The 16,034-nt window shown below is 39.3% G+C and overlaps 1 protein-coding gene across 2 annotated transcripts in view; it reads left to right on the plus strand.

The window, feature by feature from the left end:
- kif26ba (kinesin family member 26Ba) overlaps positions 1-16,034 on the plus strand; it is a 58,153-nt gene that overhangs the window by 23,503 nt on the left and 18,616 nt on the right. For both annotated transcript variants that reach the window (XM_061276131.1, XM_061276130.1), the window contains 2 exons: positions 10,343-10,524; positions 14,205-14,415. In XM_061276131.1, coding sequence (XP_061132115.1) covers positions 10,343-10,524; positions 14,205-14,415 — 393 coding nt within the window. The remainder of the gene's footprint in view (positions 1-10,342; positions 10,525-14,204; positions 14,416-16,034) is intronic.

Consider the following 16,034-nt stretch of genomic DNA (forward strand, 5'->3'; position numbering starts at 1 on the left):
ATCAAACCGGAAGTGACCCCAAATGTACCGGAAGTGACCTTTTTAGACCGGAAATGCCCCCTAATAAACCGGAAGTGACCTCAGACGAACCGGAAGTGACCTCAGACGAACCGGAAGTGACCCGAATTAAACCGGAAGTGACCCCAAATAGACCGGAAGTGACCCAAATAGACCGGAAGTGACCTCAGGTAAACCGGAAGTGACCCCAAATCAAACCGGAAGTGACCCCAAATGTACCGGAAGTTACCTTTTTAGACCGGAAATGACCCCAAATAAACCGGAAGTGACCTCAGCTAAACCGGAAGTGACCTGTTTTAAACCGGAAGTGACCCAAATAAACCGGAAGTGACCCAAATTAGACCGGAAATGACCCGAATCAAGCCGGAAGTGACCTTATTTCAACACTAAGTGCACCAAATAGCTACATTTGCGCTAACGTCTTCGTTTTTTGTCCGATTTAACACGTTTCAACATTTTTACCCCAAAAGTGAACCTCCTGAGGCCGTTTTTTTTGGTTTTGTTCCAAATTTAGAAAGATTTTGGCGCAATTGCTTTTTTTTATTTTCCCATTCATTCTCTATGGGGATTCAACATTTGCTCTAACTTCTACATTTTTTAACTGATTCAACCCGTTCCAACTTTCAACTGTTCATCTTTTGCCTACCTATTCCACAACTTCCCACTTACCAACAATTCCAAATTTAAAATTCAACCAAATTCTCCAAAATTTCGTTTTTCTACTCTAACTTCTACATTTTTCTACCGATTCAACCCATTCCAACTTTCAACTGTTCATCTTTTGCCTACCTATTCCACAACTTCCCACTTACCAAATATTCCAAACTTTCAATTTTGAAATTCACCACAAATTCTCCAAATATTCTACATTTCTCAAGTAATTCAACACGTTTCAACATCGTTCGGCAGCATTCCCCGAAAAAGTTATTCATACATTTCGCCTTCACACGCAATTTCTCCAGAAATTGCAAAATTCTAGTTATTGTGTGAAGGCGAAGGCCTTCACACATATGTTATTCTACACCATTCTCTATTATTATTATTATTATTATTCTCTTTTATTCTCCACACTTTTTTGTCCACTTTCATCTTCCACATAATTCATCCGATTCACTCCATTCCACTTTCCACGTATTCCAAATATTCACGCGATGAGCGCTTCCATTTTTCTCGTTCCGAAAATTTTCCGATTCCGCAAAATTCCCAAAATTCCGACAAATTTTTCCCCATCCATTCTTAATGACACATTCGACATTTCACAAAATTTCGTTTTTCACCTCTAACTTCTACATTTTTCAACCGATTCAACCCATTCCAACTTTCAACTGTTCATCTTTTGCCTACCTATTCCACAACTTCCCATTTACCAAAAATTCCAAATTTTCAAATTTGAAATTCAACCAAAATTCTCTCAAATTCCGTTATTCCACTCTAATTTCTACATTTTTCAACCGATTCAACCCATTCCAACTTTCAACTGTTCATCTTTTGCCTACCTATTCCACAACTTCCCACTTACCAAAAATTCCAAATTCTCAAATTTGAAATTCAACCAAAATTCTCTAAAATTTCGTTTTTCTACTCTAATTTCTACATTTTTCGACCGATTCAACCCATTCCAAATGCATTCACCATATGCTTCCCACATTCACTCCCATTCACCCCCACTTCCACTACGCTTACACATTCAACCCTTGACCCCCAATTCCAGTGTGGTGGCCATCTTGGATTGACCCTCAAGTGCCCCCAATGAACCCAAAATGAACCGGAAGTGCCCCAAATCAAACCGAAAGTGACCCCAAATAGACCGGAAGTGACCTCAGGTAAACCGGAAGTGACCCCAAATGTACCGGAAGTGACCTTTTTAGACCGGAAATGACCCCTAATAAACCGGAAGTGACCTCAGACGAACCGGAAGTGACCCAAATTAAACCGGAAGTGACCCAAATAAACCGGAAGTGACCCCAAATAGACCGGAAGTGACCCCAAATAGACCGGAAGTGACCCCAAATAGACCGGAAGTGATCTCTGGTAAACCGGAAGTGACCCCAAATCAAACCGGAAGTGACCAAAAATAAACCGGAAGTGACCTTTTTAGACCGGAAATGACCCCAAATAAACCGGAAGTGACCTCAGCTAAACCGGAAGTGACCTGTTTTAAACCGGAAGTGACCCAAATAAACCGGAAGTGACCCAAATTAGACCGGAAATGACCCGAATCAAGCCGGAAGTGACCTTATTTCAACACTAAGTGCCCCAAATAGCTACATTTGCGCTAACGTCTTCGTTTTTTATCCGATTTAACCCGTTTCAACATTTTTACCCCAAAAGTGAACCTCCTGAGGCCGTTTCTTTGGGTTTTGTTCCAAATTTAGAAAGATTTTGGCGCAATTGCTTTTTTTTATTTTCCCATTCATTCTCTATGGGGATTCAACATTTGCTCTAACTTCTACATTTTTTAACTGATTCAACCCGTTCCAACTTTCAACTGTTCATCTTTTGCCTACCTATTCCACAACTTCCCACTTACCAACAATTCCAAATTTAAAATTCAACCAAATTCTCCAAAATTTCGTTTTTCTACTCTAACTTCTACATTTTTCAACCGATTCAACCCATTCCAACTTTCAACTGTTCATCTTTTGCCTACCTATTCCACAACTTCCCACTTACCAAATATTCCAAACTTTCAATTTTGAAATTCACCACAAATTCTCCAAATATTCTACATTTCTCAAGTAATTCAACACGTTTCAACATCGTTCGGCAGCATTCCCCGAAAAAGTTATTCATACATTTCGCCTTCACACGCAATTTCTCCAGAAATTGCAAAATTCTAGTTATTATTATTATTCTCTTTTATTCTCCACACTTTTTTGTCCAGTTTCATCTTCCGCATAATTCATCCGATTCACTCCATTCCACTTTTCACGTATTCCAAATATTCACGCGATGAGCGCTTCCATTTTTCTCGTTCCGAAAATTTTCCGTTTCCGCAAAATTCCCCAAATTCCGACAAATTTTTCCCCATTCATTCTTAATGGCACGTTCGACATTTCACATTTACGTCGTTCCAATTTGAAATTCACATCATTCAGCACATTCTAATCACATTCGGAAGGATTCTCGACATTCCCAAAATTCCCAAATTCGAAAATTTCTCGTTTTCACGTTAAAAATTCCGACAAATTTTCACAAAATTTCGTTTTTCACCTCTAACTTCTACATTTTTCAACCGATTCAACTCGTTCCAACTTTCAACTGTTCATCTTTTGCCTACCTATTCCACAACGTCCCACTTACCAAAAACTTCACATCTTTTATTTTGAAATTCAACCAAAATTCTCTAAAATTTCGTTTTTCTACTCTAATTTCTACATTTTTCAACCGATTCAACCCATTCCAACTTTCAACTGTTCATCATTTTTCTACCGATTCCACAACTTCCCACTTACCAAAAGCTTCACATCTTTTATTTTGAAATTCACACCCAATTCCTTTTCCCTTCTCATTTCTACATTTTTCAACCGATTCAACCCATTCCAACTTTCAACTGTTCATCATTTTTCTACCTATTCCACAACTTCCCACTTACCAAAAACTTCACATCTTTTATTTTGAAATTCACACCCAATTTCCTTTTCCCTTCTCATTTCTACATTTTTCAACCGATTCAACCCATTCCAACTTTAAACTGTTCATCATTTTTCTACCTATTCCACAACTTCCCACTTACCAAAAACTTCATCTTTTATTTTGAAATTCAACCAAAATTCTCTCAAATTCCGTTTTTGTACTCTAATTTCTACATTTTTCAACCGATTCAACCCATTCCAACTTTCAACTGTTCATCATTTTTCTACCTATTCCACAACTTCCCAAAAAACTTCACATCTTTTATTTTGAAATTCACACCCAATTCCTTTTTCCCTTCTCATTTCTACATTTTTCAACCGATTCAACCCATTCCAACTTTCAACTGTTCATCATTTTTCTACCTATTCCACAACTTCCCACTTACCAAAAACTTCACATCTTTTATTTTGAAATTCACACCCAATTCCCTTTTCCCTTCTCATTTCTACATTTTTCAACCGATTCAACCCATTCCAATTTTCAACTGTTCATCATTTTTCTACCTATTCCACAACTTCCCACTTACCAAAAACTTCACATCTTTTATTTTGAAATTTACACTCAATTCCCTTTTCCCTTCTCATTTCTACATTTTTCGACCGATTCAACCCATTCCAAATGCATTCACCTTATGCTTCCCACATTCACTCCCATTCACCCCCACTTCCACTACGCTTAAACATTCAACCCTTGACCCCCAATCCCAGTGTGGCGGCCATCTTGGATTGACCCTCAAGTGCCCCCAATGAACCCAAAATGAACCGGAAGTGCCCCAAATCAAACCGAAAGTGACCCCAAATAGACCGGAAGTGACCTCAGGTAAACCGGAAGTGACCCCAAATCAAACCGGAAGTGACCCCAAATGTACCGGAAGTGACCTTTTTAGACCGGAAATGACCCCTAATAAACCGGAAGTGACCTCAGACGAACCGGAAGTGACCCAAATTAAACCGGAAGTGACCCAAATAAACCGGAAGTGACCCCAAATAGACCGGAAGTGACCTCTGGTACACCGGAAGTGACCCCAAATCAAACCGGAAGTGACCCCAAATGAACCGGAAGTGACCTATTTAGACCGGAAATGACCCCAAATAAACCGGAAGTGACCTCAGCTAAACCGGAAGTGACCTGTTTTAAACCGGAAGTGACCCAAATAAACCGGAAGTGACCCAAACTAGACCGGAAGTGACCCGAATCAAACCGGAAGTGACCTTATTTCAACACTGAGTGGCCCAAATAGCTACATTTGCGCTAACTTTTTCGTTTTTTGTCTGATTTAACCCGTTTCAACTTTCAACTGTACATCTTTTGCCTACCTATTCCACAACTTCCCACTTACCAAAAATTCCAAATTCGAAATTCAACCAAATTCTCCAAAATTTCGTTTTTCTACTCTAATTTCTACATTTTTCAACCGATTCAACCCATTCCAACTTTCAACTGTTCATCTTTTGCCTACCTATTCCACAACTTCCCACTTACAAAATATTCCAAACTTTCAATTTTGAAATTCACCACAAATTCTCCAAATATTCTACATTTCTCAAGTAATTCAACACGTTTCAACATCGTTCGGCAGCATTCCCCGAAAAAGTTATTCATACATTTCGCCTTCACACGCAATTTCTCCAGAAATTGCAAAATTCTAGTTATTATATTTTATTCTCCTCACTTTTTTGTCCCGTTTCATCGTCCACATAATTCATCCGATTCACTCCATTCCACTTTTCACGTATTCCAAATATTCAGGAAAGGGTGGCTTCCATTTTTCTCATTCCGAATATTTTCCGATTCCGCAAAATTCCCCAAATTCCGACAAATTTTTCCCCATTCATTCTTAATGGCACATTCGACATTTCACATTTACGTCGTTCCAATTTGAAATTCACATCATTCAGCACATTCTAATCACATTCGGAAGGATTCTCGATATTCCCAAAATTCCCAAATTCGAAAATTTCACGTTTTCACGTTATAAATTCCGACAAATTTTCACAAAATTTCGTTTTTCACCTCTAACTTCTACATTTTTCAACCGATTCAACTCGTTCCAACTTTCAACTGTTCATCTTTTGCCTACCTATTCCACAACGTTCCACTTACCAAAAACTTCACATCTTTTATTTTGAAATTCAACTAAAATTCTCTTAAATTCCGTTTTTCTACTCTAATTTCTACATTTTTCAACCGATTCAACCCATTCCAACTTTCAACTGTTCATCATTTTTCTACCTATTCCACAACTTCCCACTTACCAAAAACTTCACATCTTTTATTTTGAAATTCAACCAAAATTCTCTCAAATTCCGTTTTTGTACTCTAATTTCTACATTTTTCAACCGATTCAACCCATTCCAACTTTGAACTGTTCATCATTTTTCTACCTATTCCACAACTTCCCAAATACTTCACATCTTTTATTTTGAAATTCACACCCAATTCCTTTTTCCCTTCTCATTTCTACATTTTTCAACCGATTCAACCCATTCCAACTTTCAACTGTTCATCATTTTTCTACCTATTCCACAACTTCCCACTTACCAAAAACTTCACATCTTTTATTTTGAAATTCACACCCAATTCCCTTTTCCCTTCTCATTTCTACATTTTTCAACCGATTCAACCCATTCCAACTTTCTACTGTTCATCATTTTTCTACCTATTCCACAACTTCCCAAAAACTTCACATCTTTTATTTTGAAATTCACACTCAATTCCCTTTTCCCTTCTCCTTTCTACATTTTTCAACCGATTCAACCCATTCCAACTTTCAACTGTTCATCATTTTTCTACCTATTCCACAACTTCCCACTTACCAAAAACTTCACATCTTTTATTTTGAAATTCACACCCAATTCCCTTTTCCCTTCTCATTTCTACATTTTTCAACCGATTCAACCCATTCCAACTTTCAACTGTTCATCATTTTTCTACCTATTCCACAACTTCCCACTTACCAAAAACTTCACATCTTTTATTTTGAAATTCACACCCAATTCCCTTTTCCCTTCTCATTTCTACATTTTTCAACCGATTCAACCCATTCCAACTTTCAACTGTTCATCATTTTTCGACCTATTCCACAACTTCCCAAAACCTTCACATCTTTTATTTTGAAATTCACACCCAATTCCTTTTTCCCTTCTCATTTCTACATTTTTCAACCGATTCAACCCATTCCAACTTTCAACTGTTCATCATTTTTCTACCTATTCCACAACTTCCCACTTACCAAAAACTTCACATCTTTTATTTTGAAATTCACACCCAATTCCCTTTTCCCTTCTCATTTCTACATTTTTCAACCGATTCAACCCATTCCAACTTTCAACAGTTCATCATTTGTCTACCTATTCCACAACTTCCCACTTACCAAAAACTTCACATCTTTTATTTTGAAATTCACACTCAATTCCCTTTTCCCTTCTCATTTCTACATTTTTCAACCGATTCAACCCATTCCAACTTTCAACTGTTCATCATTTTTCTACCTATTCCACAACTTCCCACTTACCAAAAACTTCACATCTTTTATTTTGAAATTCACACCCAATTCCCTTTTCCCTTCTCATTTCTACATTTTTCAACCGATTCAACCCATTCCAACTGTTCATCATTTTTCTACCTATTCCACAACTTCCCACTCCTCAAAAACTTCACATCTTTTATTTTGAAATTCACACCCAATTCCCTTTTCCCTTCTCATTTCTACATTTTTCAACCGATTCAACCCATTCCAACTTTCAACTGTTCATCATTTTTCGACCTATTCCACAACTTCCCAAAACCTTCACATCTTTTATTTTGAAATTCACACCCAATTCCTTTTTCCCTTCTCATTTCTACATTTTTCAACCGATTCAACCCATTCCAACTTTCAACTGTTCATCATTTTTCGACCTATTCCACAACTTCCCACTTACCAAAAACTTCACATCTTTTATTTTGAAATTCGCCACAAATTCTCCAAATATTCTACATTTCTCAAGTAATTCAACACGTTTCAACATCGTTCGGCAGCATTCCCCGAAGAAGTTATTCATACATTTCGCCTTCACACGCAATTTCTCCAGAAATTGCAAAATTCTAGTTTGAGTTATGTTCTGACAATGTCATAGGGAAACATTGACAAGCTGCCACTGGCTTTGGAACTTTTTGTTCAGTACATTCGGTTCCTTAGCAGACCATGCCATCCATGAAGGTTTTCCCTTCTGCTATCAACTCCACAGAACCTCTTCAACAAATGTCCCCCTTAGCCAATGTACCCCAGTGAAGTAGAGCACTATGTTATATGCTGACTGTTTCCTCCGAAAGGGCGTGGAACTGCCAATGCTTGGATCTATTTGATGATATGGTTAATACATTTCAATATAACGGACAGGCACTGTCAAACTTGAGACATTTGCTGCAGAGCAGATCCATGGCCTCCTCTTTCAATTGTCTTTGAATAGCCACCAGGCCATTTCTCTTCCCTGTCATGATTCCAGCAAATGTCTTTCATTGGAAATATCACAGAGCTAGCTCCTGAGCTCCATCGGAATCACACAATTGTTAGCGGTACTTTTTTAGTGCATCACCGTCTCCACTGCAGTAAAGCGTTTAGATTGGTTTCAGGTGGATCTGGTCCCATGATAATAGCAGACAAGACCACACGCATGCAGATAAATTACTCTTCATTCTAAATTCCAGGCCAGATTTCTTGGTGAGATAGCATGACCCGCTTTTGAAAACAAGTGGTAGAATAAAATAAATCTATGAGAGACAGATGAGGAAGGTGAATGTTTTGGAAATGGAGTTTGGCTCATAATGAAGATGAATGAGTGCAGTTTTTAAAAAACGAAAGAACAGAACAGAAGGGAGTAAGAGGAGGGTTGATAGAATAAGCATGCGATTTTTTCACTTTTTGACCTCCTAGGAATGTTGTCACATCCATCAAATCCAATGCCGGTTCACGATATTAGGAACACCTGCACAATTTCAGTGAAATGATGTAAGATATCCAGTTGTATTGAAGCATTTTTAAGGATAATAATGTTCAGTTTTGACTATGTCAAAAAAAATTCACAGAACAATATATTTATTATTGTGATTGTCTAGTTTGGCTTGGTGTACAGTGTACTGCATCCTCCTTTTTCCTGGTTTTCATTAGATTGTGGAAGTGGTCACAATGTTGCGGCGAGTTTGCGTTGAACAACTTCATGATTTGGTGCATATAAAAACTCGACAGTATCATAAACAGCGGTCATCTACAGTTGTTTACTGTATATTTTTTGTGGTTTTTTTTGTGCAACTCATACTTGATCTGATTATGTCATGCAGGTATACCTAATGTTGTCATCGGTGTCCATATTGTGCATATTTCTTTTTTAGTGATAAGTAAATTATTGTTTATAGTTGAGCAACAAAATTCATATAAGAATAATTTTAAAAATGCCCCACATTTTCCTATTAGCATGAGAAAGTGTGACAAAACATTTGACTGGCAGTGAAGGCTACACTTGATATTATTGCAAGCCACTGTAACATTACGCAGTTCAACCATTAACAATGTAGGAGATTAAAATGGCCGTTTCGTGTTTCTCATTTCCAGCTAAAACATATCAGGTAAAATTTGGCCAGGGTTGAAATCTTTTCAGACTCAACCATAATCTCAATGTAATGTCATACTGTGCCCAGCTGAACAAAGAAATTCGACTGCCGTTGCCAAATTCGAGTGGAGACACACAATCTGTGCATTATTGTATATATATGAAAATCAATACAGTATTAGAAAATTCCTTTCTTCTCGCTGGACAAGATGAATAGGCTTTCCTGGTTGGTCTTCCACATTGCCCACCAGACCTGTTTTCTAATAAGTGGTCACCAAAGCTTAAATAATGCAGTAGTGGAAAGCTCAGTGAGCGACTGGAAATGGGCGTCAATGCACAGAGGAGTGTGGTATAAACTATAGAGGCATCTCATTTACTAGAGGTGATTTATCAAGACAGCAAGCTGCATGCTTGGACCCTGTGAACCTTTTTGCAATAAATATGCACACACACGAGCACACACACATGGATTCAGCGGTGGACATGCAAAACTAGCTACCCATAGGGATAATCCATTTACATGGTTGCAGGAAAAATGACCTTTTATTAGTGCAATGGAAGCACAATAATCAATAATCCATAGCTGTTTTTTTTTTCACATTGGCTGACTATCTGGCAAACTGATGCTTGTAATGTACTTTGAGGTCAATGCTATCACACAATGGTCATACCTCACATTTTAGCTCACAAGTCAAAGCAAAAAAATAATAATTCATATCTCCCGGGTTGCCTTGGAAACAGCATAATGGCTGCCATACAATACAATACAATACAATACAATACAATACAATACAATACAATACAATACAATACAATACAATACAATACAATACAATACAATACAATACAATACAATACAATACAATACAATACAAATGTATTTATATAACGCATTTTACAACAGTTGCAGCTGTAACAAAGCGGTTCACATATAGCACATACAGACTCATTTTCTTGGTATGTATGTCCTTTGTACCTCAATCCTTTGTTTTTTTTCTCCTCCCATTTCATTTTCAAGTATAAAAACACAATTTCCTAAAAGTGGTTGTGATGGAAATGAACTCTCCTCATCCTTCCTTTCTCTCTTGTCTCTAACTTAGATCTCCCAGATGGTGTCAGATGCATCCAGAGAAGGTTTGACCGAGGCTGCCCTGAACCGCTACAACACACACTCACCTTCACACAGCAACTCAACATCACACACAAACTCACCCTCACACACTGCGGCGACCAACACCACGTCGCAGACCACCAGTTCGTCTGCGGCCTCTTTTTTTGCCAGGTAAGATGTACTCATTTCAGCATTACATGCAACAGCACTTTATAGAAATGAAGCACAGTATCATCTTTCAGATGTCATTAAATCTGAAGACATCCATTGTGACACACGTCCAGTAAGACTGGAGGATAAATTATTGATGACTAAGGATGGGAAGCTCAAAATGAACACTAAATAATAAATGCTAACAAAGGCGGTGATTGTGTCAGCCAAGGAGCCACTGTTGAGATTCACATTGAGCAAGCAATACAAATACAGTTACAGGTCACTCTTGTGTTTATTGTCCTTTTTCGCCCCGTCTATAGATAACTGACACACTCCTCCGATATTACTTTCTTAACCCTTCAAGTGTCATGACCAGCTTGTAAATTCAAGTGGAACTCACACAAACATGTAATCATGCTGTCTTTTTCGTTTTTCCTTTGCTCACCTTTGAACCGGGAGGACATTTTACACAAACACAACACACATCTGGCTCACATTCCAACCGTGCACAAGCAGCTGTCTATTGGGATCGCTTACAAGCATCAACGTCTACGTTGAAAGAACACATAGTTAGTATAATGCTGCAGGTGTCAAGTGTGTTGTTGTGTATTTGGCTTCTCTTTGTGGGCGTGTAATTGGATTGTGTATCTTCAGACGCTTTTTCTTAAGAATGTCAAAAGGGACAAAGTGGTTCCTTTGTTCCAAGTGTGACCTCCATACACACACCCCATTTGCTGCACACATCAAACACGTGTGTGTGTGAGACACAATGCTAATTGTGAACACAAAACTGTTTACGCAGTCCTTTTTGCTGTTTTTGTGTGTTCATGGTAGATGCAGCCATGCAAGGCTGCTAAATCCCATGGCTGCCATGCTCTTTAGCCCTAGACGTGAACTGCATGCAGACACCCCTATTAGACACACACACACATATACACACAAAATCCCCATTTCCATTTTGTCGCCCGATGCCATTGTCTCGCCTTCATTTCTCTTTTCCTCACTCCTCGCTTCTTTTCTTCCTTCCAAGTTCCTCTCTAAATCCTCCTGCCTCCACACTGACCTCCTCCATCGTGCCGTTAATACATGTATGACGAATATCTTTCATTAGTGCAAATGGCTCCGTGAATATGTCACTCTCAAACCACAGTGACGCTTTGTCGTCCCCCCCCCCCCCCCCCCCTCGTGCTGCAGTGGCCCTTTGGGGACGCTGGGTAAAAAGATGGAGACATGCTGTACATGCTAGGTCCATGTGTGTGTGTGTGCGTGTGTGTGTGTGTGTGTGTTCTTGCTGGGGGAAGGGAGTTTCTATCAGTGCAGGAATTTTTTACTGCATGCTCTGGCGATTGCCTCTTTGGGGATTTGTGTGGTTGGTGTGCGTGCATAGCCGGAGGTCCTAGAGTAAATGAATTGGTCCCAAGTGACTTAGTGGATTGGAAAGGTGTTGTTATTTTGGAAGGAGAACAGCTAATAGTGAGAGAGAGGCTTTCTTTGTACTTCTTACTGTCAATAATGCCTCTTTAAGACCAAAATGACACTTGGTGGTGAATTTAGCAAAGAATCAGAAATGTTGAAGATAGAAAATCTTTAAATCTTACTCAACATCTTAAACATACAACTGGACATTATAATAAGAGCCAATGCAAGAATCATATCATATAAAAACCTCCCACATGTCACTTATGTTAGTAAGTTAGTCTAGCTGTAGTGCAAACCTTTGTGTGATTCTTTTCTTAATTGAATTGGTCAAATTATACGATTAATCGTTTCAGTCCTACTTCATATATTTTTTCATTTCTCAATAGTACCAACATTTTTTTAAGCTCCTATTTGACTGTGAATCTGGGGATTTAGACAAGTCTAATGCAATAATGTGTTGTGATATTATAAACCCACAATCCAGTCCTCAATTTTAAAATCCTTTTTGTATTTGTCGGAATGTACTTGCAATTTCAACCTGAGCATGACGTTTAATATTTTTGAAGAGCTGTTGCACTGAAGCCGCAAGAGTCACTGAGGGGAGGCGAGACGAGAGCGCCGCGAGAGGATAAAGAATAATTGGCGAGAGCGGATTAAAATGCAGAGGTAGATCTGGTGGTTGATTGCGATGTGAGAGGGATTGAAGCAAAAAGGGGACAGCAGAGAAGTGAAGGATGGAGACGAGTGGAGGAATGAACAAAAGGAACCGAGGGCTGGAGGGTTATATATGAAAAGGATGGAGGCTGGCTGATGGATGGGGTTAGGCAGTCGATGGATGGAAAACAAGTACCCTTCATTTTAGAGTCAGATTGGAATAGATCCACTCAGCCAAATCCCAGGCCACTTGTCTCCAAACGCTGCCAATTAGATGTCGAAGTGTGTGTATGTACACCACACAGAACGCACACACGCACGCACATAGAATGTCTTATGACAATTTATCAAACTGATGGATTTGACAAGGGGATTATAGTAAAGTGATGCCTCGACGTGAGGAGGATTCTACAGTCCCGTGAGGGCGTGTCCATCATCCTACTACAACCATTTAACGTTGCAACAATATAAAATATCAAACTGAAGAAGTCAAAGTCGCTCATGTGCGGGAAGCGTGGGACCAATTCCCGCTCATAGGCGGTGTGCATATTTGTGCGATTGGTTGTTCGTCTCCAGATGTGCCCTGCGACTGGCTGGCGACCACTTTAGGGTGTAGTCTGCCTTCCCCCCGATGTCAGCTGTAAATCTTGGTTGCATCCTGTACACACTAAATGTCCTCTTTGTTCTCAAAATGGTGCACTTCCCCAACATTATTGAAAAACAGTAACGTCTAAAATTCAATTTCCAATCAACATTGCTCCTCTAGTATGGCCCCTCCATTATTTCCACACTATAGCCACCTTCCCATCTCCTCCACCTGGCACGCACCTCAGTAACCCGCTGCACTTAATTGAAAGCCAATGATGTGAGATATTGCTCTTTGACCGAGTGTGCACCAGGGCAGGAGGTCCTCTCGCTCGCTCTACCCTCACGTTCATACAGTATATCTGCAGAATGACAAAACGCAGGATTCCGACTGCTTCAGGGCTCAATTACTTGTTAATAATGTTTTTTTTTTTTTTTAATTAACTCCCACAATTAATTCAGCTGTGCATGGAAAATATGTAATTGAATAGCGCTAATATACTATTATGAAGCAACTCCGCACAGAAAGACCACAGCTAAGAATCAAATCCGGAACCATAGAATTGTAATGCAAGTGTGCTGACTACTATAACAACACCTTCGATGACGATTGTGCTCTCTTGGGGGGGGATAGTCAAGAAACGATAAAAACGATAGTGTTGAGTGAATAAGGGCAGCAGACAGAGAGGAAGAAGGAGAGATTGGAAAGTGGAAGTTAAAAAGAACAAAGGCGCGCCTGAGTTGGGAATAGATGCAGCAGAAATATAAATATCATTTTAAAGTGGCTCCCTTTGAGCACAACGCCACAGGGAATAGAGCAACAAGAAAGCAAATGAGCCACTCCCCATCCAGATGTTGCTACTTGTGTCAACAACGGTGTGGGTGTGCACGTGCGTGTGTATTTTCCAGTCTGCAATTAACATTCTTGTTCAACTTTAAGAATGCAATTGTAGATCCTTGTTGGCAAGCAGATCTTCATAAATAAAAACACCAATTTGTGTTTGAATGAAGCAATATCAAATTTGTTGTTTCCTTGTCAGAGCTGCACAGAAACTGAATCTAACATCCAAGAAGAAGAAGTTGAAGGCTGCACCAACAGTGCCGCTGCCCGTGACATCGGCGTCACCATCATGCGACAGCCAATTATTCCCCACCAATTTCAGCTCCGCCCTTCTGGTAGCCCCGCCCCCAGCTCCTCCCTGCCTTCTCCGTGCAGCCAATAAGATTAAAGACACTCCTGGTCCCGGAAAGGTAAGATATGTATTTATTTAATGATAATTCTCATTCACTTCAATTCTCATATTTCTAATTTAGCAAAACATTTTAAAAGTTGATTTTCTTCATGTCCCTGGATTTTTTTTTACAAACCAGTTTGATGTCTAAAGGTATATGGAGATATTTTCAGAAAACTGGCCAGGATTTATTTCATTAAAGGTAAACTTGACCTATAGTACTGCTAGTAGTACTGCAAGTATGAATTGGTTGCATGTCAGTATCAGAATGTTTCACAACCCTGACCTTAAGCTGGATGCTTTTCTTCGGTGTCACCTCTGCCGTATCATACCAAAATATGCCTAATGGTTACCATGGTAACATAGCTCAAGCTGACAAAAGACATCTGTCATCCTAGCCTGCGCTTGATGAAATGTGTGCATGTACGTCCTGTAGATGTGGTTGAGGAGGCGTTCATGCTGCTGAAGTGTGTGCAATATCGATTGTCCGTGTAATGAGTTTTTAGTGCTCTAGACCCCCGCCCTCCCCCCTCCATGAACATTCAATGGGCTCACTGACTGTTCACCCACAAGGTTGGATTTGTATTGGCATGACAAAATGACTGCATTTGATAAAACTAAACAGACATGAAACAGACCCTGTCTATTGTGATACGGAGATATATAAAGGTTGTCGTCTCTTTCCAGAGGCCACATGTGTGCATCCTAAAACTAAAATGGAAACAAACAAGCCTTACTTACTTGCCCTGCACGGTTTTCTCGAAGCATCACAGTGCTATCCTCTGGTCAGAGTCTTCAACAGTATTTCTCTACTTTATAGCCCAGCATTAAAAGTTTTAATAATGAACGTAAATCCTTTTCCTGGGCTTTATTTTCTTCCTGATATATGGGGACATGGGTCACCAACTTTGTTCCTCCGGGGCACCTATCCAGTGTGTTTTGGACGTGTCCCGCCCACAACATGCCTGATTGAAATGATTGCTAAGGAGCTGATCACTTGAATCAGTTGTGTTGAGATCCCTCCAAAACATTGTGGATAGGAACCCTTGTGGACCCGAGTTGGTGACCCCTGAGGTGCACCTGCCAAATTGAATTAGATATAATACATCACCAATGCTCAGTTTTAATTGACATTGTCGGAAAGCATAATAGTGTACATAAATTGTGCCTGTTATTTAATTTTAGTTCTGTCACTCTGCTGTCCGTAAGTAAAATTAGGCACTAAACCAACATTTTTAAAGAATTCCTTTTTTTTGTGCAATCAATTAAGGCTCGTTTTCTAGCTTCCATCCCGAGTTTATCTCCATATGAAAGTGACAGATGTCTCCTCAGTTATTAGAACGACACACACACACCGTCTGCCTTGTAGCATCTTAATTTAACCAAACTGGCTCAGCCTGTTGTTTCGTTTTCATTATCAGAAAAATCCATTCAAGCATCCATCTATTTTCTAAACTACTGTTGCGAATATGCTTCAGCCTAGAAATAATCAATTATTATAAAACACAATTTGTAGACTGAATTGACTGTTGTGCTCATTCCATCCTGGATTCGATTTAAAAAAATATATACTAAAACTAAATTACTCCCTTATTTAGAGCTTGGCGTTATTCTCAAATTTCCTGTATCAGCAGTGTG

Source organism: Syngnathus typhle, linkage group LG4 (assembly GCF_033458585.1).
Source record: "Syngnathus typhle isolate RoL2023-S1 ecotype Sweden linkage group LG4, RoL_Styp_1.0, whole genome shotgun sequence".
Taxonomy (NCBI): domain Eukaryota; kingdom Metazoa; phylum Chordata; class Actinopteri; order Syngnathiformes; family Syngnathidae; genus Syngnathus; species Syngnathus typhle.